At 40.7% G+C, this 19,966-nt stretch overlaps 1 protein-coding gene across 2 annotated transcripts in view; it reads left to right on the forward strand.

Moving 5' to 3' along the window:
• The window catches only part of STK39 (serine/threonine kinase 39), a 240,627-nt gene that overhangs the window by 175,656 nt on the left and 45,005 nt on the right, over positions 1 to 19,966 (forward strand). For both annotated transcript variants that reach the window (XM_075609161.1, XM_075609162.1), the window contains 2 exons: positions 3,238 to 3,290; positions 6,498 to 6,566. In XM_075609161.1, the coding sequence (XP_075465276.1) occupies positions 3,238 to 3,290; positions 6,498 to 6,566 (122 nt within the window). The remainder of the gene's footprint in view (positions 1 to 3,237; positions 3,291 to 6,497; positions 6,567 to 19,966) is intronic.

The raw sequence follows: 19,966 nt of genomic DNA on the forward strand, positions 1-19,966 counted from the left end.
GGTAAAAGGTTATCTTAAATGAGACTATTGATGGTGATATTCAGATAGTATAGTAGCAAAGACTGTTAGCTGCCAGCAAAGGTAATTTGGCAATCAGTGTCTAAGTAATAGTTATTCTACAGGACTTTTATCTACTATGTTTCTGTATAATGCAGCACTAATGCTTATTAATGATGGTAACTAATTTTTCAATAATAGCTGTAGTTTGACACACGTGTGAGATCTAATGCTGATTGTTATGACTGCATGTTTTACATCGTTGTTGTATAATACTACATGCTAGATATAGAACCCAAACTCTACCTGTTTTCTTAGAAGCAGGTGGTGGCCATGTATGTTTGAATCAGAGACAGGTAGCATTGGATTTGCCCCTCCTGGAAAACAAGCAGGCGGCCAGATTTGCACACGCCACATGTGTTATAAACATTGTAGGACACATACCTAGTTGTTATGTCGCTGTGAGCCTCCAAGCAGTAGGCTGGGGCCATGGTGCCGCAGACTGCTGAGCGATCAGAGAGCAATAAGGCAGTGATCGGGTCCATGCGGCGTGCGGGCGCGTGCGCACGGAAGCTGGCACGCGTTGCACAAGAAATCAGTTGAATCTGATTTCTTGGCCTGACAGGCCGGTCACGTGAGCGGTTCGCCTCTAGGCACGCCCCCCCCACGGCCTGTCCACCTTGGCCAGGGAAAGCACCCGCTTACTTCCCAGCCTCCGTGCGGGCGAAGGCACCATGGCCCAGCCTTTAGATTGCACATTTTTCAGAGCCTGGTATATGCATTCTGTTGGATCAGGGGTGATCAACTCCAGTCCTCAATCCACCCCCCCCCCCCAACAGGTCAGATTTTTAGGATATCCCAGCTCCAGTCGCTCAATCGGAGGCTCAGTCAAAGACTGAACCTCTGATTGGGCCACCTGTACTGCAGCAGGAATATCCTGAGAACCTGACCTCTTGGGGGGGGGGGGGGGGGGCTTGAGGACTGGAGTTGAGCCCCCCTGTGTTGGATAAAATGTGCCGACAGACAGCACTGTAATAGAAAAATAGAGATAAGGTTGTTTGTACCAACCAATCGCTAACAAGAAGCACACTTGTTGGTGCACACTAGGGCTATTTAAAACTTAGCATTTAATATTCTCACAATTAATATATGTCTACACGTGCAAATAAAGTTATCATATATATTTTGTGTGTATTTTTTTGTTTTAAAAGTATACCAAGAGGTAGGGTAAGGACGCTGCTACTTGCTCTGCAATGATTGAATTGAACATATATTAGGCCAGCGGTGCGCAAACTGTGGGGCGCGACCCCCAGGGGGGGCGCGACACTGCCGACGGGGGGTGCGGGGTTTACAGAGGCCCCGCGCGCTTCCCGAAGGCACTTAAATTAAGTGCCGGGGGAGCTGCAGTGCCTCTGTAAACCTAACTTACCGTGGCTCCGGCGGCTTCCTCCCTGCGTCGCCATGGCAACGCGGCGTCAAAATGACGCCGCGAGGTCATGTGACGTCACGTTGCTATGGCAACGTGACGTCATTACGCCGGAGCGCGGGTAAGTTGGAGTTGGGGTTGGGAGGGGGGCGCGGGAGTGAGGGGACAGCCGGCAGGGGGGCGCAGGGAAAAAAGTTTGCGCCCCCCTGTATTAGGCTATGAAATAGCCATCTCTGCGGGAATATACAGCCAATAGGCTATACAATCATTCTATATTCTGTAGTTAGACACACTGAACCAGATTGCTGTGTGAATTTTATATATAATTGACAGCACATAACAATTAATATTGGAGCTCAATTGTGCACTATCATTGCAGAGCTAGGTAGCAGTGTCCTTACCCTACCTCCTGGTATACTTTTTAAACAAAAAATACACCCACAAAATCTAGGATAACTTTTTTTGCACGTGTAGACTTATATTAATTGTGGGAATATTAAATGTTAGGTTTTAAATAGCCCTGGTCTGCACCAACAAGTGTGCTTCTTGTTAGAGATTGGTACAAACAACCTTATCAATATTTTTGAATATACATTTCAATTCAGCACATAGCTAGCACCCAGTGCCAAAATCGCATTTACAACACTTCTTGCACCTAATTATCAGTGAGCAGTATATTTTCTTCTGACTTTGTTCTAATTTAATTGTATTTGTCCAGACAGATAAGTGCAATTTTATATACACTAAAACTTACGTGGAAGGTAATATACAAAGTGTTCATGTGATACAGATATTACAGTTTATCATAATTCATTATTTTTCAGGCATGTATAAGTATTTAAATGTATCCTAAATGATACTATAAATGATAAATAAACATATACAGTAGCCACTCCAAAATAAAGCACAAAAAGAGAAAACAAGTGCACGGGTCATAAAAATTAAAATAGAAATACTTCATCCAAAGACCAAGATGATGAAGAGCGACTCAGCATTCCAATGTTAGTGTTCAACAGCAAAAAGTTGTGTTGAAGAGAAATCCAACATTTCGGTCCAGCTACGGGACCTGCATCAGGGTGCCGCCCTGAGTATAACAATATCCTAAATTATATTAAGATTGTCTTGTCTTCTCTTCTAATCCTAATTGATGTTGTTGTCCAGCACTTTTGGGAAACTGGTTGAAGATCCCTGCAGTACAGTGTATTTATGGCATGAATAAAGAATGTAAATTTCCACCCTAACAAAAAAAATGGTCTCCTATATCTCCGATGTTTAGTGCTACTTTAAAAAATAAAGCTTATGACCCATTTCTCTATAAAATAGGTTGCATATTTTAGAAGCCTTGCTCTGTGCCTTCAATGCTGTTTTGAGCACAATCTATTTTGTAATGGTGTTTATGAATCTGCGGGTCTCAAGCACTTCACTGCAGTAAAAAATGCTTAATTAGAATTGAATACTCTAGGTCTAGTTCTTTCTGCAAAGAGCAGTTAAACCGGGAAGTCCTAGATGCTTTTTCACAGTGAAATAAAAATGTTACTTGCCAAGCACTCTTTTGCGTTTTGTTAATTAAGAAGATAATAACACTGCCTCTCTAAAAATGAGTTTTGGTTATCCCATAAACCTTTGGCTGTTAATATCTCTGAACCTTCACATAGTTTATTTCCTTCTGTACAAATTAAAGGTGCAGCAAGCCGTGCCATGAGCTAGGAAAATGCTTACATCTCTAACTGCAAATTCTTTAAACTGCTGAGCATTCTGGGTTTTAATAAACTCTGCCTCATTAGATTTGAATGACTGTCTTAACTGTTTTTCAGGAATTCCAGAAAGGAACTTAATGACATACGATTTGAGTTTACTCCTGGCAGGGGTAAGTGTGAATTGAAACTATATTTTTGGCCACACAGTAATTGCATATTGATGGCTAAATAGCAGTTGTATGGCTCATGATGGTTTCAATGAGTTCAGAAAGGTCTAATCATGTCAACTAAATGTCTAAACCCTGCCTTGCTAAATGTATCAGTGTAATGAGCAGGTGTTAGCGAACGTAATTTTAAATGGGCCTTGCTGTCTTTTTGCCATTGGTGAGATATATCGGAACAAATGGAAGGCGTACCGCTATAAACAATTACAGTACAAGTGCCAGGGGTTGACATAAATACAAAGTCCGCTTTCTCTCCAAGGTTGTTCAAATCCAATGAACAATCTCAGGACATGTTTTGAAATGTAATAGTTTTACACACCTATAAATAATGACACTTACTTCCCATTGATCACTGATTGGTCGCACAGTTTAACAGTCAAAATGAAACATCAGTCACACCTATTAATCCTGTGCTTGTCCTTTTATTCCTTGGATTTTTTTTTTTTTTTTTAAAGTCTATTGTAAAATGAAGTTAATAGTTTTGGCACAGAACCATTTACCTGGGAAATATATCTGGGGATACAAAGTTTTGAAATAATTGCAGATTAACTTGGGGTAGGATTGATGAAAACTAGTGGTTTTCTGTATGAAATAAAATCAACATATTGTATCACATGTGATATTTGATAGCATTTATTAGCTTAACTTTATTAAACCTTGGACAATTTCCTACAACTTCAGAAGATATTCTAACTTTCTACGTAAATCTTACTGCATTTCTGTTATTAATCCTTATAATCAGGTTACTTTCTTGACTTTTATTACTTAAATAATATTTTGCATTTGTTACAGCATTATAGGCATTAAACAAAATCTAATCACAAATGAAAAGCTCAATTGACAAATGCATTTCTTTTCTATATATTATAGAAAGATTAACATATTTTTTAGATTGTTATTGTCCAAATATACAATGATGGGATGTTCTACCTGTGGTGGAAAAATAATGCAAGACCATAAAGTACACTACATAATTTTTATAATATACCTAATACCTGGTATCCTTAAAACTGCCTTTCGGGAAATATTTTCAGAAGTTTTTCTTGTATTGCGTAGCGTTAGTCCCAAACCCTTGTGTAGCTGGTCTGTAGGGACTAATCTGTGACAATAATAGTACACATTTTGGAAACAAATATTCTTATATTCGATATTCTAGCTATATCTGCACATGTTTCAGCTGCCGCTGATTTATGGTCCGGCTTACAGTCTGATATTCCTTACAAAGACATTATGGCCCCTATTCAATATGTTTTTAAGATTTCAGCTTTATTCAAATAAATAAGACTATAATCTTTTCAAGCACAGGGCAGATAACTTTACAGCATATTGAATAGGGTTCCGTTTGTTGTTCTTCTGCCCTGTGTTTGGCTTTCAGTCATGCATGTACATTTAAGTATATAACATATCTTGATATAACAACCCCATCCAAAATATATCCTAAGTCAGGGGGTCTTCAGCTAGTTCTGTAAATGGGCCAGATCAGAAAACATGTAAATCGGCCACCAGCTTATTGTAAATGACGTTTAAATACATAGCAAATTACTTGAAGACTTGAAAATAATTAAATTTCAACAATTATGAAAGCATTTCTAACATATGTACCTTATATATTAACATTACTCTAATATACGAGTGAGTTTTAGTGTCAAAAAGTGCATTTAGCTGCCTAAGCAACAAGTATGAAATTAGCAAGATCAGAGAGTCCCAATGGCCACATCAAGACCACTTTTGGCTCACGAGCCGGCAGTAAAAGAGCCCTGTACCATATAATGCAGCTTTGTTCCCAAAGCAAATCTTTTTTTTTTTTTTTCCATAAAGATGAAGGTTTTTTTTGGTTTATCCATCTTATTTGACTTCATTGATTTCTATAGCAGTGCATAGCAAAAAAAAATCTATTTTTGAGTCAAGCATGGTAGATTACTGCTCTAAACCTTTCACTGCAGCGATGGAGTTCAATTATCATATGAATGTTAAACATTGCTGAGTACTGATTATTTGTGACAATCTGCAGTATTTATCAGATTACATTTATAGAACGGCCTCCTACTCTGTATCCAATATATTGTTGGCTCTTGTAACATGTCCTTGGTAACGCGGCAATCCCGTTAAATTTTCATCTTGATTTTGTTACATCATTATAATCGGGTCTCCTCCAGGGCTAAACTATGTTGTTTTTGTTTTGCTCCAGTTCCCGAGATACCTACCGGTGTTGTTACTGGTGTTTAAAGCTCCCTCCAGGTAAATCAAAATGGCCACCAAATCTCGCAGATCCCACCGGCCAATTGGATAGCTATTTAAACGCCAAGTTTAACAACTGTAAAGATCCCCGGGTCCACAGAGCTTCAAAATAACACGGTTTAGTTCTGGAGGACACCCCGTTACATTCAGTAAAACAAACAAAGGGGGTGAGGGTGGTTAGTTAGGCCAGGACTGTTGCTTTTAAGTTATCAGTAAAGAAATGTTGCTAGCTGGCTTTACTTCCTGCATATTAAAATGTTAACAGATAATAAAATAAAGTGCGCTACTAATGGATACTCTGTGAAAGGTGGAGATATATTAAAAACCACACATTATAATCTACACCTCTGTGATAGTTTGTGTTACCAACAACCTGTATTAGGGTGACGATGGCGTCTGCTGATATTGGAGTGGCTCAGCACCCCTATAGATCAGTAAAAGATGCGTTGTGCGCTATGCGCTGTTTTTTCTTGTCTTTTACTGATATTAAAATGGTTGTCTGCATATATTTATATGATGCCGCATAGTTATCTCCTCCCCGATAACCTCGCGGCCTTACCAGCAACTAAACTAGTAAGTATCTCAGGAAAGGGAGCCGGAGTAAAAATAATGTAGTTCGTAGGGATTCCACCATTTGAATTCTGTAAAAAAAAAAAAAAAAAAATCAATCGTTCAAAATGTTTTACAAAAAATAAATAGGTTTGTAAGATCGCCGGTTTAACCATCCCAGAGATTTGGTAGCCGATTGGTTTCACTTTAATGCATCTGCAACCAAGGCCATGGAGGGGAATGAACCTTTTTTTATGTCATGGTTTAACAACAATGCTGTCAGGCACTGCACGTAGCTGAATCATTCAGTTATCATCCGCTGTCCTGAAGGTATCCTTTACATGTGCCGTCTTCCCATTTCCACAGATACAGCAGATGGTGTTTCACAGGAGCTCTTCTCAGCAGGCCTCGTAGACGGCCATGATGTAGTTATAGGTAAATGACATTCCTTTCCTGGAACTATTGCATGATTACTTTAGCATTTTTATGGAAATAATTGTATTTAACCTACTTTATTTCTCAGAGGAATCCCCCAGCAGCAAACGGGACATTGGAAATGTTCTAAAACACGAAGCATAATGTATCACCTAGCACAATGAGCAATATATTTGTAATTATTGTTCCATTCTCAGTGCAGTGTTTTTTTTTTTTTGTTCCCTTAAAAGCGAGAATGTTTAAAATGTAAGTGCTTAGAGGTCCCTTAAGCAAGGAATAGGTTAATCGTCCTTTAATCCTTATTGTTTTTCTAATTTGAATTGGATTGCACTCCAGGGACATGAGGAGCAAGTGGAGAAAACTTAACATTGTATATGTAACCTTCCTTCTATATTCTGCTTTGCAAACAGACCTGTTTGCAATTTCACTGTGTCTCTCAAATGCAATAGGGGAGTCGTCAAGCTAATTGTCGGGCAGTATGTGGTTATGGGGCAAGAGTCCCAAAAACAGTGCTCAATCTCGTTCAGAACTTCAGTAGATAATAATAATCCTTATTTGGTTGTGGAGTCAGCCTATAATCATAATTAGGTATTGGACCCAGTGCTTAGTACATGAATCTATCACATATGACAAATAACATGAATGAGGGTTAACGTACCGTTACTTTGTAGGATTGCGCCCTACATGACCCTTGTGTTGCTGCACTGTTACCGGTCATCCAGTCTCAATGAAGGGAGACATACAATACTCACATATGGCTGTTCTCCTGTGCGTGCATCCACGCTCGGTGTGCAATATAACAGTGGGAGAGATCCGAAGATTTCAGCGGTGCACAGCTTGTAGAGATGAGAGACCAGCAAGGTGTAGATTAAAAAATGAAATTTTATTGAAAAAACATATGGTATGGGGGACACACTCTGACGCGTTTCGGACCTGCGTGGTCCTTAATCATAGAGCCTATGATTAAGGACCACGCAGGTCCGAAACGCGTCAGAGTGTGTCCCCCATACCATATGTTTTTTCAATAAAATTTCATTTTTTAATCTACACCTTGCTGGTCTCTCATCTCTACAAGCTGTGCACCGCTGAAATCTTCGGATCTCTCCCACTGTTATAATTGTCGGGCAGCTTGGTGTTCAATATCAATATTATGACATTACTTTCTCCAAAACAAATCTATTGTAGAACATTTATTACATTATCAATAATAGTACCATTAGGAAACGGTTTTTCATAATCCCCTTTGTGCAGAATAATAGAGTTTGTGTTCTTCTAGTACCAAACTTTTCATTTTATCAGCAAAAATACTGTATGTAAGACTGCATCTAATAAAAACAAAGGTTACATTGCTATTAGATTATTTTATTATTATGAATCAGTATATAAAATACAAATATTATTATTCATTCTATACATGAGTATTCTCGGTCAATGATCATACTTTTCATATATTGTACATATTAGAATTCTGTAGAAGGCTGCAAGAATATATTACCAACTCATGCAACTGAGGCGTTACTGTTACTTTTTATGACCTGTGTGATTCAGGGGGTTGCTTATTTTATTATTATACTGTACGAAAGCACTTCCGCACTGAAGAGATTTAATAATAACAAATTAACACTCACTAAATAAAGACTCTTGGTCTGTGAAAATGTCTTTGCGCTTCTGTACCATCTTATCTTTTCTGTTGTTACATACTGTACCTTGATAGGACAGTAAGTAAGAAATAAGACATGTATTAGGTATCTGCGTTATCTGACCTGCTACCATATATAAACCCATTTATACACAGAGCATACTCACTAACATTTACATATAGTACCAAAGATTTGCCACTGTCAGACAATACAAGGTACTTGATAGAAAGAAAAAAACATTGTGTGTAATTTGTATGTCCTGGAACATTTAGGGCAATGTTTACGAAGCCTTAATGCCATTAGACAACTCCCGTGAATGGACTATAATGGGTCTTCCAGACTGCTTAGCTAATATGGGTCTAAGTTGCTATTGAGTCAACTGGAAGAATTTCATATTGAAAGTTGCACGGGTTTTTGGAACGTGAATGGGGGCGTTTGAGAATCTAAACAAAAACTGTGTGGTTGGATTCTACAGACATTGTATTGTTTTTGCTATAAAATATGAATCTGTTTCTGTATTCTGGAGTTGGGATTCCATGGGTAATTTTTAATTTACATTTTTTTTTATGATACTGTATATCAGTTCTACAAACAGAAGGTTTTTTTCCATTACTGTTCAATTCTTATTTTATTGAGTTTGAACCAAAGTTATTTTGAAATTGCCAGAAACCATTTAATTTCACAGCAGTTTGTAAAACCTGCCACGGTGCTCATTTTTACCTTATTTGTTACCTTTCTTTTTATTCCCAGTAAAGAGTATACAACAAATACATAATGTAAACCGAGCAGTCAAAAAAAGTACATTAAAATGTATTTCCTTATAAATGTGTTAGCTGGCCCTTGCTATGCTAAGTATGAACAAGCCTGCAGATAAATTGATGTTATATTTGATAGAACGTTTAAACGTTTCTAGTTTAATGTTAAATTGTAGTTGCTAATTATTGTTAGTCTACTGCAGGTGGCAAGGCATTGTAGGAAATAGATATGGATGCATTTATTTGCCTGCTAAGCCTACTTTTAACAGGTAAGATGGATATACCCAATGTTGCCTGTCTTAATGTTCTAATTTCAGGGTTTGTAGATAAGGAATGAGGTCATCCAGTACTCTATGATGTCAGCCTGAGGTGGCCAGCTGTAGATAACTGTGTAGATACGATTGAATAGAGTAGAACTAAATAGTAAAACACAATTAATGTGGAGTCCAGAGGCTTCCTTCCTGGCAATGCAATATTTGTTTATACTAATTGTGACAATATTCAGATTTGCATTTACTTGCCAATAAACAAAACATCATTGAAAATACACCACTTGTTATCAACAAACTTGTTACTACTGTACCTGCTATAATACAACAGTGTGGCGATAACAACCTAATATTATACAATATATTACAATTTAGAGAACTAAAATGCATAGAATAAAAAATAATACACACGTGACCAACCATTAGACGTCCAAAAAAGTGCAACTACTCTCAAAAGTATTCAAGGATAAACAGTGCACAATTAAAAAGTGCAAAACCACAAAAATAAAGGTTATATTTATCACAAATATCAGTGTTATATCTACCCTAATTCTTGCTGCCTGACTTAAAACCCTCCCCAAGAAAATACAAATTAAAAAATGTAAAATTAATCTTTTAGTGCATTGAAAAAGAGAGAGGAAAAAAAAACAGACGGGGGGAAGTTAAAAAATAGGCTGAGATCCACAAAGGGCGCCAAGCTTTACCATCCTTTTGTGGATCTGGTTCACAGTGTAGGATGTTTAAAAAAATAAAATGAAATAAAATGCTGTATGCACTCACAAATTGGATTCTTTTTAGTAGCTTTTCACTGGGTACTGTAGAGTCAACACTTTCTACTTAGCGTCCGGATGCTTAGACCAAATATCCCAAGGTTTATATGGCAATGGCATAGGACATATGCAGGGCCGCCAACAGAAATCATGGGGCCCGGGACAATTGAAAGGAGCAGAGCCCTCCCCCCCCCCAACCCATAGCGCACCCCTCCCCCCCAAACCCATAGCGCACCTACCACGAAAAAATATCTTTTAGCGCGCAACTTTTACTTAACTGTTTTCTTATTATGATACAGAAAAAAACATTACAATGCAACCTGTTTATTTTTATATTTTCAACAAAAGACATGTGCCTGTCTGTCTGGGTGAGTGAGTGGGTGAATGACGGTGGGTGGGAGACAGTGAATGACGGTGGGTGGGAGACAGTGAATGACGGTGGGTGACAGTGACTGGGTGGGTGGGTGAGTGACTGGGTGGGTGAGTGAGTGACTGGGTGGGTGAGTGAGTGACTGGGTGGGTGAGTGAGTGACTGGGTGGGTGGGTGAGTGACTGGGTGGGTGAGTGAGTGACTGGGTGGGTGGGTGACTGGGTGGGTGAGTGAGGGACTGGGTGGGTGAGTGAGGGACTGGGTGGGTGAGTGAAGGACTGGGTGGGTGAGTGAGGGACTGGGTGGGTGAGTGAGGGATTGGGTGAGTGAGTGGCTGGGTGATTGATTGGGTGGGTGGGTGACGGTGGGTGGGTTACTTACCTTGACTGGTGGGTGCTGCTTCCTTGCCGCCAGACACTTCCTCCTATTGCCCCCGATATCACCGGCAGCTGCCAGGGGCGGGAAGGGGGCTCAGGGGGGGGGGTGCGGGAGGTGGGCGGCTGGGGGGTAGGGGGTGAGGCGGACTAGGGCAGGAGGCACGCGAGGGGGAAGCTGAGTTGGCGCTTCCCCCTCCGTATCAAGTTGGGAGCGGGGGGCTGGGTTGCATGTGCGGGGGTTGTGCACGTGCGCGGCGATTCCCCCTCCGTCCCACGTGGGCAGCGGGGAGGCTGGGTTGCACGCGCGGGGCCTGTCTTGGCGCTTCCCCCTCTGTTCCACGTGGGGAGCTGGTTGCGCGCGCAGGGCATGTCTTGGCACTTCCCCCTCCGTCCCACGTGGGGAGAGGGCCCAAAGGCAGCAGGCAGGACACCCTGCTTGCAAGAAAGTTTGTAAGAATGCTCAAATACCCTGCTTAAATAAGATCATTCGGTCGCAAAACATAGGGAGGTGTATGCCATAAAGTGAGTAAGTCCTTATTTAAAGGTATAAGCCATATTCCCTGAAAACTGACGATGAATGAGGAACTCACCACAAACAATTTCATTGGGGGCTAGTGAGGCATAAAGCCCAATTACTCACGGACACCTCCTTGTAGTGGATGATGTGCTGCTGTTGAAGATCCAGAGTAAAACGAAAGAAGAGAGCACCATCGATGACTGAAGTCAGGAGGGGATCCAAATAACAATTCTTTATTGGAGTAAAAGTACAGGAACACCTCCTACGCGTTTCGAACAAAGGTTCTCCTTGATAAAGAACCTTTGTTCGAAACACGTAGGAGGTGTTCCTGTGCTTTTACCCCAATAAAGAATTGTTATTTGGATCCCCTCCTGACACCAGTCATCGATGGTGCTCTCTTCTTTCGTTTTACTCAGGACACCCTGCTTGCCCTGCGCATGTGCGGGGACCACGAGAATCGCCGCCATTTAAAAAAAAAATGTAATTAACTGGCGCCCGGCCGAGCAGGGGGCCCGGGCCCCCCTGACTCACGTGGCCCGGGACGCCATTATCCTTTGTCCCCCACTGTCCCCCCTGGACATATGGCAGAGTTCAATAGAGCAAAAAACATTTATTGACCAATTCATAAACGATAAGAGATACACTTACATAACCCTTCTTGGGTGATAGACATATAATAATTGGCACTCTGCATAGTTTCCAGTTCATCGGTTACCCTCCGATTGCCACTTATTATATGCCTTTTACCGAAGAAGGGTTATGTGAGTGTATATCTTAACTTTCATGAATTGCTCAATCATTTTTTTTATTGCACTCTTCTTTTTTCCTCTATGTTCTTTCTCCCCATACTGTATGTACCTCGGGATATTTGCTCTAAGGATCCAGACGCTGAGGAGAAAATGTTGACTTTACCTTGTGAAAAGCTACTAGCAAGAATTCAATTTGTGAGTGCATATCTCACCATATTTGTTATTTCATTGTATTTTTAAAAGCATACTACGCTATTTTTTTCTTCTCTCTTGTGCCATAAGACTACTTTTTAATCCTAGTTACTCGCTGCACTTAGTTAATACAATTGAACTCACAATTCATTTTACATTTCTCTCTTGAATTTCACCAGATGTCATAACCATTTTGAAACATATCGGTACTGGTATATTTAACATTTTACTTTGTTTGCTTAACCAATAATACATTGGTATCTATATGTCTGATTCTCGGATGCTTTGTTGATGCAGAAGCTGACAACAACTGCAGAAGTTGCAGCCAATTAAATTTGCACCTTGTGGACGGACGTTCACAGAGGTACACAATTGGAGTCGTTATAATGTGAAATTATTATAGGCTTTATTGTGCCTTTTCCTTTTCATCAGGAAATTATCCAAACACAGGGAGGAACAAAGCTTCCATTCACTTGGGAGTATTTCTAATGAAATCCTTGCAATTAGTTCACATCTCCATTAGTTAAGCATTTCTCCCATCCCAAACACATAGCATGAAAATAAGCAGATATAAGCAGTCTCTTAATAATGAAAGTCTTATCTGTTTATCAGCTGTAGAGTAAGCTTCTCTGCTCTCCTGGAACCGCACCCGTGCGTGCACAGAAAAATATCAGCATCCAGGTTTAGAAGTCTTATTGGGTGTCTTGCAATCAGCTCTGCTGTGTGGCTGTCAGAACTCAAGACATTGTGGTGTCTCCAAAGGTCAGCTCTCAGTCAGAACTAAAGAGAGTCACTTCCTGTCTCAAAGGCAGGCTTTTTGTAAACAATCTAATCAGGCAGGTGGTGTTTAGTAATTAACTACCACACTGCTAGATTAAAAGAGCATTACTGAACAGGGATAAGTCCCCTGTTACACACCTGCATTACGATGTCAATTGTCTCTACATAGCACCAATTTTCTGCCTACTCTGCAGAATTCTGAAGGGATCTCGTTTAAAAAGAGTTCTTAGGTATAAAATATATAAATATTTTTTTATTTAGTTTAGAGCTTCTGTCACAAAGTAAAGAGAATTGTTTCACAAATGCGAAGTTCAAATATTGCATAGTATCTACACATTGTCCAAAACACTGAAATAGGATATTTGTCACAATGTACAAGATAGCAGTACTGTAATTGGTAGGTCTGTACAAAGGTCATGGTGGGAAGTTTCAACCCAATCTTTTAATGCAGTAGTGCTTGAAATATCATACGTGAGACATAAATTGGGCTCAAGGTTTCTGTATATTAATATCGGTCTGCACAGACATACAGTAATGGTAATACTGTATATATAAAAAAAAATTCTTTAAGAGATACACTTTATTCACCATCTCATTTCTTTCTTGTGCTTAAACAAACCGTGTCAAAAATCTTTTCTGTATCTTGGTAGAACCAGTAGCCTTTTTAAAAATACTCTACTGCAGGGGTGAGCAACTCTAGTCCTCACGGGCACCTAAACGGTCAGGTTTCAGTACACTTACCCACGTACCCACTTACTTATATACCCCCCAAAACAATTGTCTATTCATGTGGAGAGATGCCTGTAACCACACTTGAAGTACCTGGGAAATAAGCCAATTTAAATATGCAAATTAGCTGACTGCAAATGTTAACTTTTTATTGAAATTCAAGTAAAACATAGGTGAACTCAATTTAGCCAGGGTTGGCATATTTCTATTCTAAGGTTTTTAATCATTTAAAGATTCACTGTGTACATTATGAGCCAGATGCACCAAGCTCCATTAGTCTATTTAAGCTACATAACGCATATACACTAAAGCAGCAGTGCGCAAACTGGGGGGGGGGGGGGCGCGAGACTGAGTGCGAGGGGGCGCGGGGTTTACAGAGGCCCTGCGCGCTTCTTGAAGGCACTTAAATTAAGTGCTGGGGGAGCTGCAGGGCCTCTGTGTACCTAACTTACCTTGGCTCCAGCGGCTTCTCACACGCGTCGCCATGGGTTAGACTTGTGCATGTTGATTAGTGAAGAAAAGTGAAGAGGCGTTCAGAGGAACGAGTGCAGGAATGCAGCATGTGCGTGTTGGAATTTAGCCAGGGTCTGGGGTTAGAAGGATGAGAACAACAGAGAGAAAGAGGGGCATCTAGGTCAAGAGTGGATGACATGGCAGAGTTGTAGTTCCTGACTAGGTTGTCCGGGTCTGGAGCAGAGCTGAGAGAGGAGACAGAGGAGCGTAAAGTGGAATCAAAAGCTGGTAGGTTAATAGAACGCGGGTCTCTGCATAAATAAGAGGCAGATGGAGGTGGAGAAGAGGAGAAGTGAGAGAGAGAAAATGAGATGAGGTTATGGTCAGAGAGAGGAAAGGGGGAAATGGAGAAATCAGAGAGAGAAACGTTTTTAGTGAAAACCAGGTCTAGGTAGTGGCCATCTTTGTGGATGCTGGCTTCAGTCCACTGTTGAAGGCCAAAAGAAGAGGTTAGAGAGAGAAAATGGTTTGTTGAATGCTAGAGCTACTGCCCAGAATGGTAGGGTTGTTGGGTTCTAATCCTGTTGGGTCTAACACAGGAATCCCCTGCACCACAAAGTCTTTAAACTGATTTATTTTATGGATTTATTTTATGGGTATATTTTAGGATGTGTGACTCATTTAAATATACTTTCTATAGACATTAGCATATCTCCCAGGGTACCTCCGGTATGTTCATTTTTAAGCACAGACATTTCTCCTTAATTTATTTGGAGGGAAGTTTAAGGGGACATATATACAACTGGTGATACTATTAAGTTAGGTAGTCCTCCCCCTTTAGAAATGGATAAAGTTTCTGAATCCAATGAATGGACCCCTATGTGTAAATTGTTCTGTATTTATAATGAAATGAAAAAGTTGTGAATTATTCATTCATTTTGTGCAAAAATACCACAGAGTAGATATTTATTGAATCCAGGCGACTTACCTCAGCAGGGAGCATACAATGACAAAATGTGCAAGTCCAGATGGTTACTCCAATTAAGGCTTTTGTATTCCTGTCTCAGAACTTTTAAGTTCAAAATAGCAAAAGCAAACTGTGAGAATTCATTGTCAAACTCAAAGAAACTTGTGCCCACTCTAATTATAAAAGTAGCAGATTGCTTAAAGTAATATTCTTGGCTTCATGTTTACCATTATACCTAGCTATAAGTGTTGTAGTATATATATTGTAGATAATTAATACTGTACAGTATGTGGAAAGGCCTTAATCTTACCTTGATCCATGACTTGTTTTGCTGTGGCTGATGTGTAAAAATGATTGAATAAGTGTCTGACAATTATGAACATTAATACATTTTATATACTGTAATACACATGCAGGTATCGAACCCAGGACCTTTCATATGCTAGTACCAATTCCCTACCTGCTGCGCCACAGGATTGGTGTGATAAAACAGACTCTATAGATATACTTAACATCTCCTATACAGTATGTTACGTTTGTTTCTAGAGTCTGTGACATCACACAAACCCTGTGTCTTGCAGGTAGAGAATTGGTACTAGCATATGAAAGGTCCTGGGTTCGATTCCTGTATGATATGGTATAATGTATGAATTATGAATTATTATTCAAATTAAAAAAATGCAGGGGCTGGGGGCGGGGCTAGGTGGCAATGAACTTTTTTGGTTGGGCGAATAGCTTTTTGGGTTATTTGTTAAGTCGTGTGTGTGTGTGTGTGTGTATATATATATATATTACAGTGTTCGACAAACCTATACATTTGCTCGCCCCGGGCGAGTGGATTTAACCCCCGGGCGAGTAAATATTGGCCCAAGCAGCACACGTTTGGTACTAGGTGGCGAGTAGATTTTTTTGTGTGGCGAGTAGATTTTTTGGTGATTTGTCAACCACTGTTTATATATATATATATATATATATATATATATATATATATATATATATATATATATGGTCCTGCTAGAGGACTAGGGAAGAGCAGGGACTGCTGTGGGGGCCCTTGACCCGTAGTGAAGGTCCAGGGACCATTCTAAGTTTGGAGACCAGATCAGTGACTGTATTGGACAGGAACTGCCTTGATACAGTGTGCGCAGAAGAATAAAACCGGTTCCAGTTATCTATACCTCCCGCCTGGTGTGTAATCTTTCTGGGGGGAAGAGGAAACCGTTCATCTGGAGCCTATATCAGATGGAGGTGCTGTGTACCATGGAGTTAATGTCAGGTATACACCCCAGAAGCCGGTCCTGCATACGACTCCTCCACAACTCCTGCTGGATGGGTAAAGAATGTATGCATACTCTGTTGGCGCCTTCTTCTCTGCATCCTTCTCTCTTGAAGTCGTTAGTCCATGCGTATGCATAGGGCCATGAGATCCTCTAATCCCGCGGGGTGTTCTTGAGCAGGGGTTGGCCCTCGGACAACCTTTGCCAGAATGCTGCCGTCAAGGCCTCATCATTCCAGCCGGTCTCGGCAGCTATGGTACGAAATTCGACCGGGCCACAGTACGGTCTCCCTGTGAAATATTTAAGAGAGTTGAAGCTGCAGTTACCTTGCGCCCTGGGGTATCAAAGACTCTCTGGTGAACCGGTTAAGGTCGGAGGTCAGGTCCGATCTTTGCTCCCAGATAGGTGAGCCCCATACCAGGGCGTCGCCCGTCAATAGTGAGACGATGTATTCCACCTTAGAGCGTTGAGAAGGAAAGTGAGATGGTAATAGTTCAAAGTGTATGGAACACTGATTTAGAATCCCTGACAGCCCAAAGGATCATCTCCATAGCGGTTAGGGGTAGGGAAACGTGGCTCCGAAGCCGGGGTCAATGGGGCGGGAGCAGGAAGAGAAGCTGCTTGAGTACCAGTGGAAGGAGAGAGGCCTCTAATCTGGTCACTCACGGTGTGTAGAGAGCGTTGGAGCAGATTAATTAGCTGATCATTTTGTACCAGACATCTCTCCACTTGTTTGGACATGCCGTTGTGTTCATATATTCATCGATCCACCTCAGCGGGGTCCATGTTTGTAGGGCTGAGCATATTGTAACGTGTGCTCACCACAAACTGGACTAGACTACAAGGCTGAGGTGGGGATGTGTATAACCACCGCCGTACAACCACGAGACCAGGTCCGGATTGCGAAGTCAGGGTTGTGTAGCCGGGTCAGGAAAGGAGAATACAGGTAGGTCGTGGTACTTACCGTAGTCAGGGATTGGAGAGAAGAGTGGTCGTAATCCGTAGCTGTGGTCGAGGAGAAGAGAGAGCAGGAGTCCAGAAGTAAGCCGAGGTCCAGGGATACAGAAGAGAGAAGTCCAGGTACGAGCAGGGGTCACAACGAAGGTCAGGCAAGGCACAGCAACAGGCAACGATCAGTAAGCAGCAAGCACGATACACAAACAATAGTTTATGCGCAGCAACCAGCAGAGGGCTGCCTGGGCATAAAAAGGAATAGGAGCCAATAGGGAGGTAGCAGGGGTAGTGATATCACATGTAGGCTGTGAGCCGATAGGAGGAGCTTGAATGGTTATCAGGTGAGAGACAGCTGAGTTTGGTCTTGTCATTACCTGCCGCACGGCGTGCGTGTGCAGGAGGGGTGTGGCGTGAGGAGACTGCATCGTCGACGAGGCTGTCTGCCGTGTTTACGTCACGAGAACGAGGACCCGAGATCTCCCTACTAGTGCGGCGTGTACGCGCAGACAGGATTCTGCGCGTCCCTGGTGTTGGTGCGTGATGCGTCCGTGGGGCGAGATTTAGCTGCGATCCTGACAGGTAACTGGAATGGACATGGGGACAGATTGGTAGAATTTGCAGAATGTGAAAACTTCATCATGAATTCATTCTTCAAGAAGAATCCAAATAGAAAACGGACATGAAATGGAGACAAGAAGGAAATTGACTATATCCTAATTAATAAAAAAGACACGTGATTGAAGACTGCACAGTCCTTAACCGTTTTGACATAAGGAGTGATCACCAATTGGTTTACTGCAGATTACATCTGAATGTGAAGTTGGAAAGAAGAAAACTGATTAAAAAGACGCAACGAAAAACAATCAACATGAATAACCTAAAGAATAATAGCAGAGAATTTAAATCTAGAACTGAAAAGCCAACTCCAAAATGCTTTAACAAACGATCATTAAGAACTTCTGAGGATTGTAGTTGAAAGCAAAGACAAAAAAGGGAAATCGCTAACAAAAAACAGGATAAGAAAATATCCGATGAGACAAAACTATTAATGAGGAGACAACAAGAAATGAAGCAATCCCAGGATACAAGAATAAGAATTTAATATGTAGAGTTGTGCAAGACAATCTGCAAACGAATGAACGGAAGATGTGAGAACATTTTTACCATGATATGGCATAGAATACTATTTATGATAACAAAAGCTTAAAGAAGTCAAAGCCGTAACTTATGCTTGAGAGGAAGCAAATTATTACACTCAAACAAGACGATGGATCAACAATAAAAGACCGTGCACTTATCTTAAAGCGGGTTGAGGACTTCTACATAAAATTTTACATGAACACAGATAACACGGGGCATAATCCAGAAGAGGATAAGCAAAAAGAAACCACCAATGATGTACCATGCATCCTTCCAGAAGAAGTGGCAAAAGCAATAACATTCTTGAAGAATGGGAAGGCTCCCGGGGAAGAGAATTACAACTGAAATCATGAAAGATGCTGGGGAAGAAATAGAAAAGAAAATTTTGTAAAACTCTTTACATGCTGCCTGAAGAACAGGAAAATTTCACAGCAATGGAGTAATGTCATAGTTATCCTGATACACCAAAAGACGACAAAGAAGGCCTCAAGAACTGCATACAAATCAGTCTATTTCCAATAACACTTTTTTATAACAGTGATTATAATCGACTACAGCAGCCCCTGGACTTTCTCCAACCTAAACAGCAAGCAGAATTTTGCGTTCGATACAACATAATGGACCACATCCAAGTCGTACAAAAAGTGATTTCTCGAAGGATTGAAAATGATTTACCACTCCTTTTCGAATTCGTGAATTACAAAAAAGCATTTTATTTTATCTACACCTCAGTGGTTCTAAATGCATTAAGAAGACAAAGTGTTCAAGAAGCGTACATTGATATTATAAAGAATATTTAAGAGAATGTCACCAAAGCTTTTCACTGCAACACTTAGAGAATTGTTCAAAACATTAGATTGGAAAGAAAAAGGAGTCAAAATCAACAGTGAATATTTGAGTCACCTACGATTTGCAGATGACATTGTTATTTTGCCACACGTCCAGAAGGCTTGCAGCAACAAATTGGAGAACTCGCCAAAACAAATAATGCGAGCCTCCATATGAATCTCAGCAGGACCAAAGTGGTGTTCAACAAATGTGTCAAGTCACCAAAGATCGAAATAAATGGAATAGAATTAGAAGTAATTCGAAGACTAGGTCTACCATGACTGGAAAAATAAAGGTTGATGGCAACCTTTCGAATGAAAGCAATAGGAGAAGGAAAATGAGATTGAGCACATTTGGAAGAAACAAGACAATATTTCAAGGGAACCTCCCACTGTGCCTCATTTCTGCCCATGCTCACGTTTGGATGTGAAATTTGGACCCTGAATATGAAGATAACACACAAGCTTCAGACAACGCAAAGAGGTATGGAGAGATGTAAGCTGGGTATTACTCAAAGAGAAAGGAAAAAGAATGAGTTCAAAACCAAACAAAAAAGTCTGTGACATCATCACAAGGGTGAAGAAATGAAAATGGCATTGGGGCGGACATTAGGCAAGAAGAAATTACCATTGT

This window comes from Ascaphus truei, chromosome 7 (genome assembly GCF_040206685.1).
Source record: "Ascaphus truei isolate aAscTru1 chromosome 7, aAscTru1.hap1, whole genome shotgun sequence".
Lineage (NCBI taxonomy): Eukaryota > Metazoa > Chordata > Amphibia > Anura > Ascaphidae > Ascaphus > Ascaphus truei.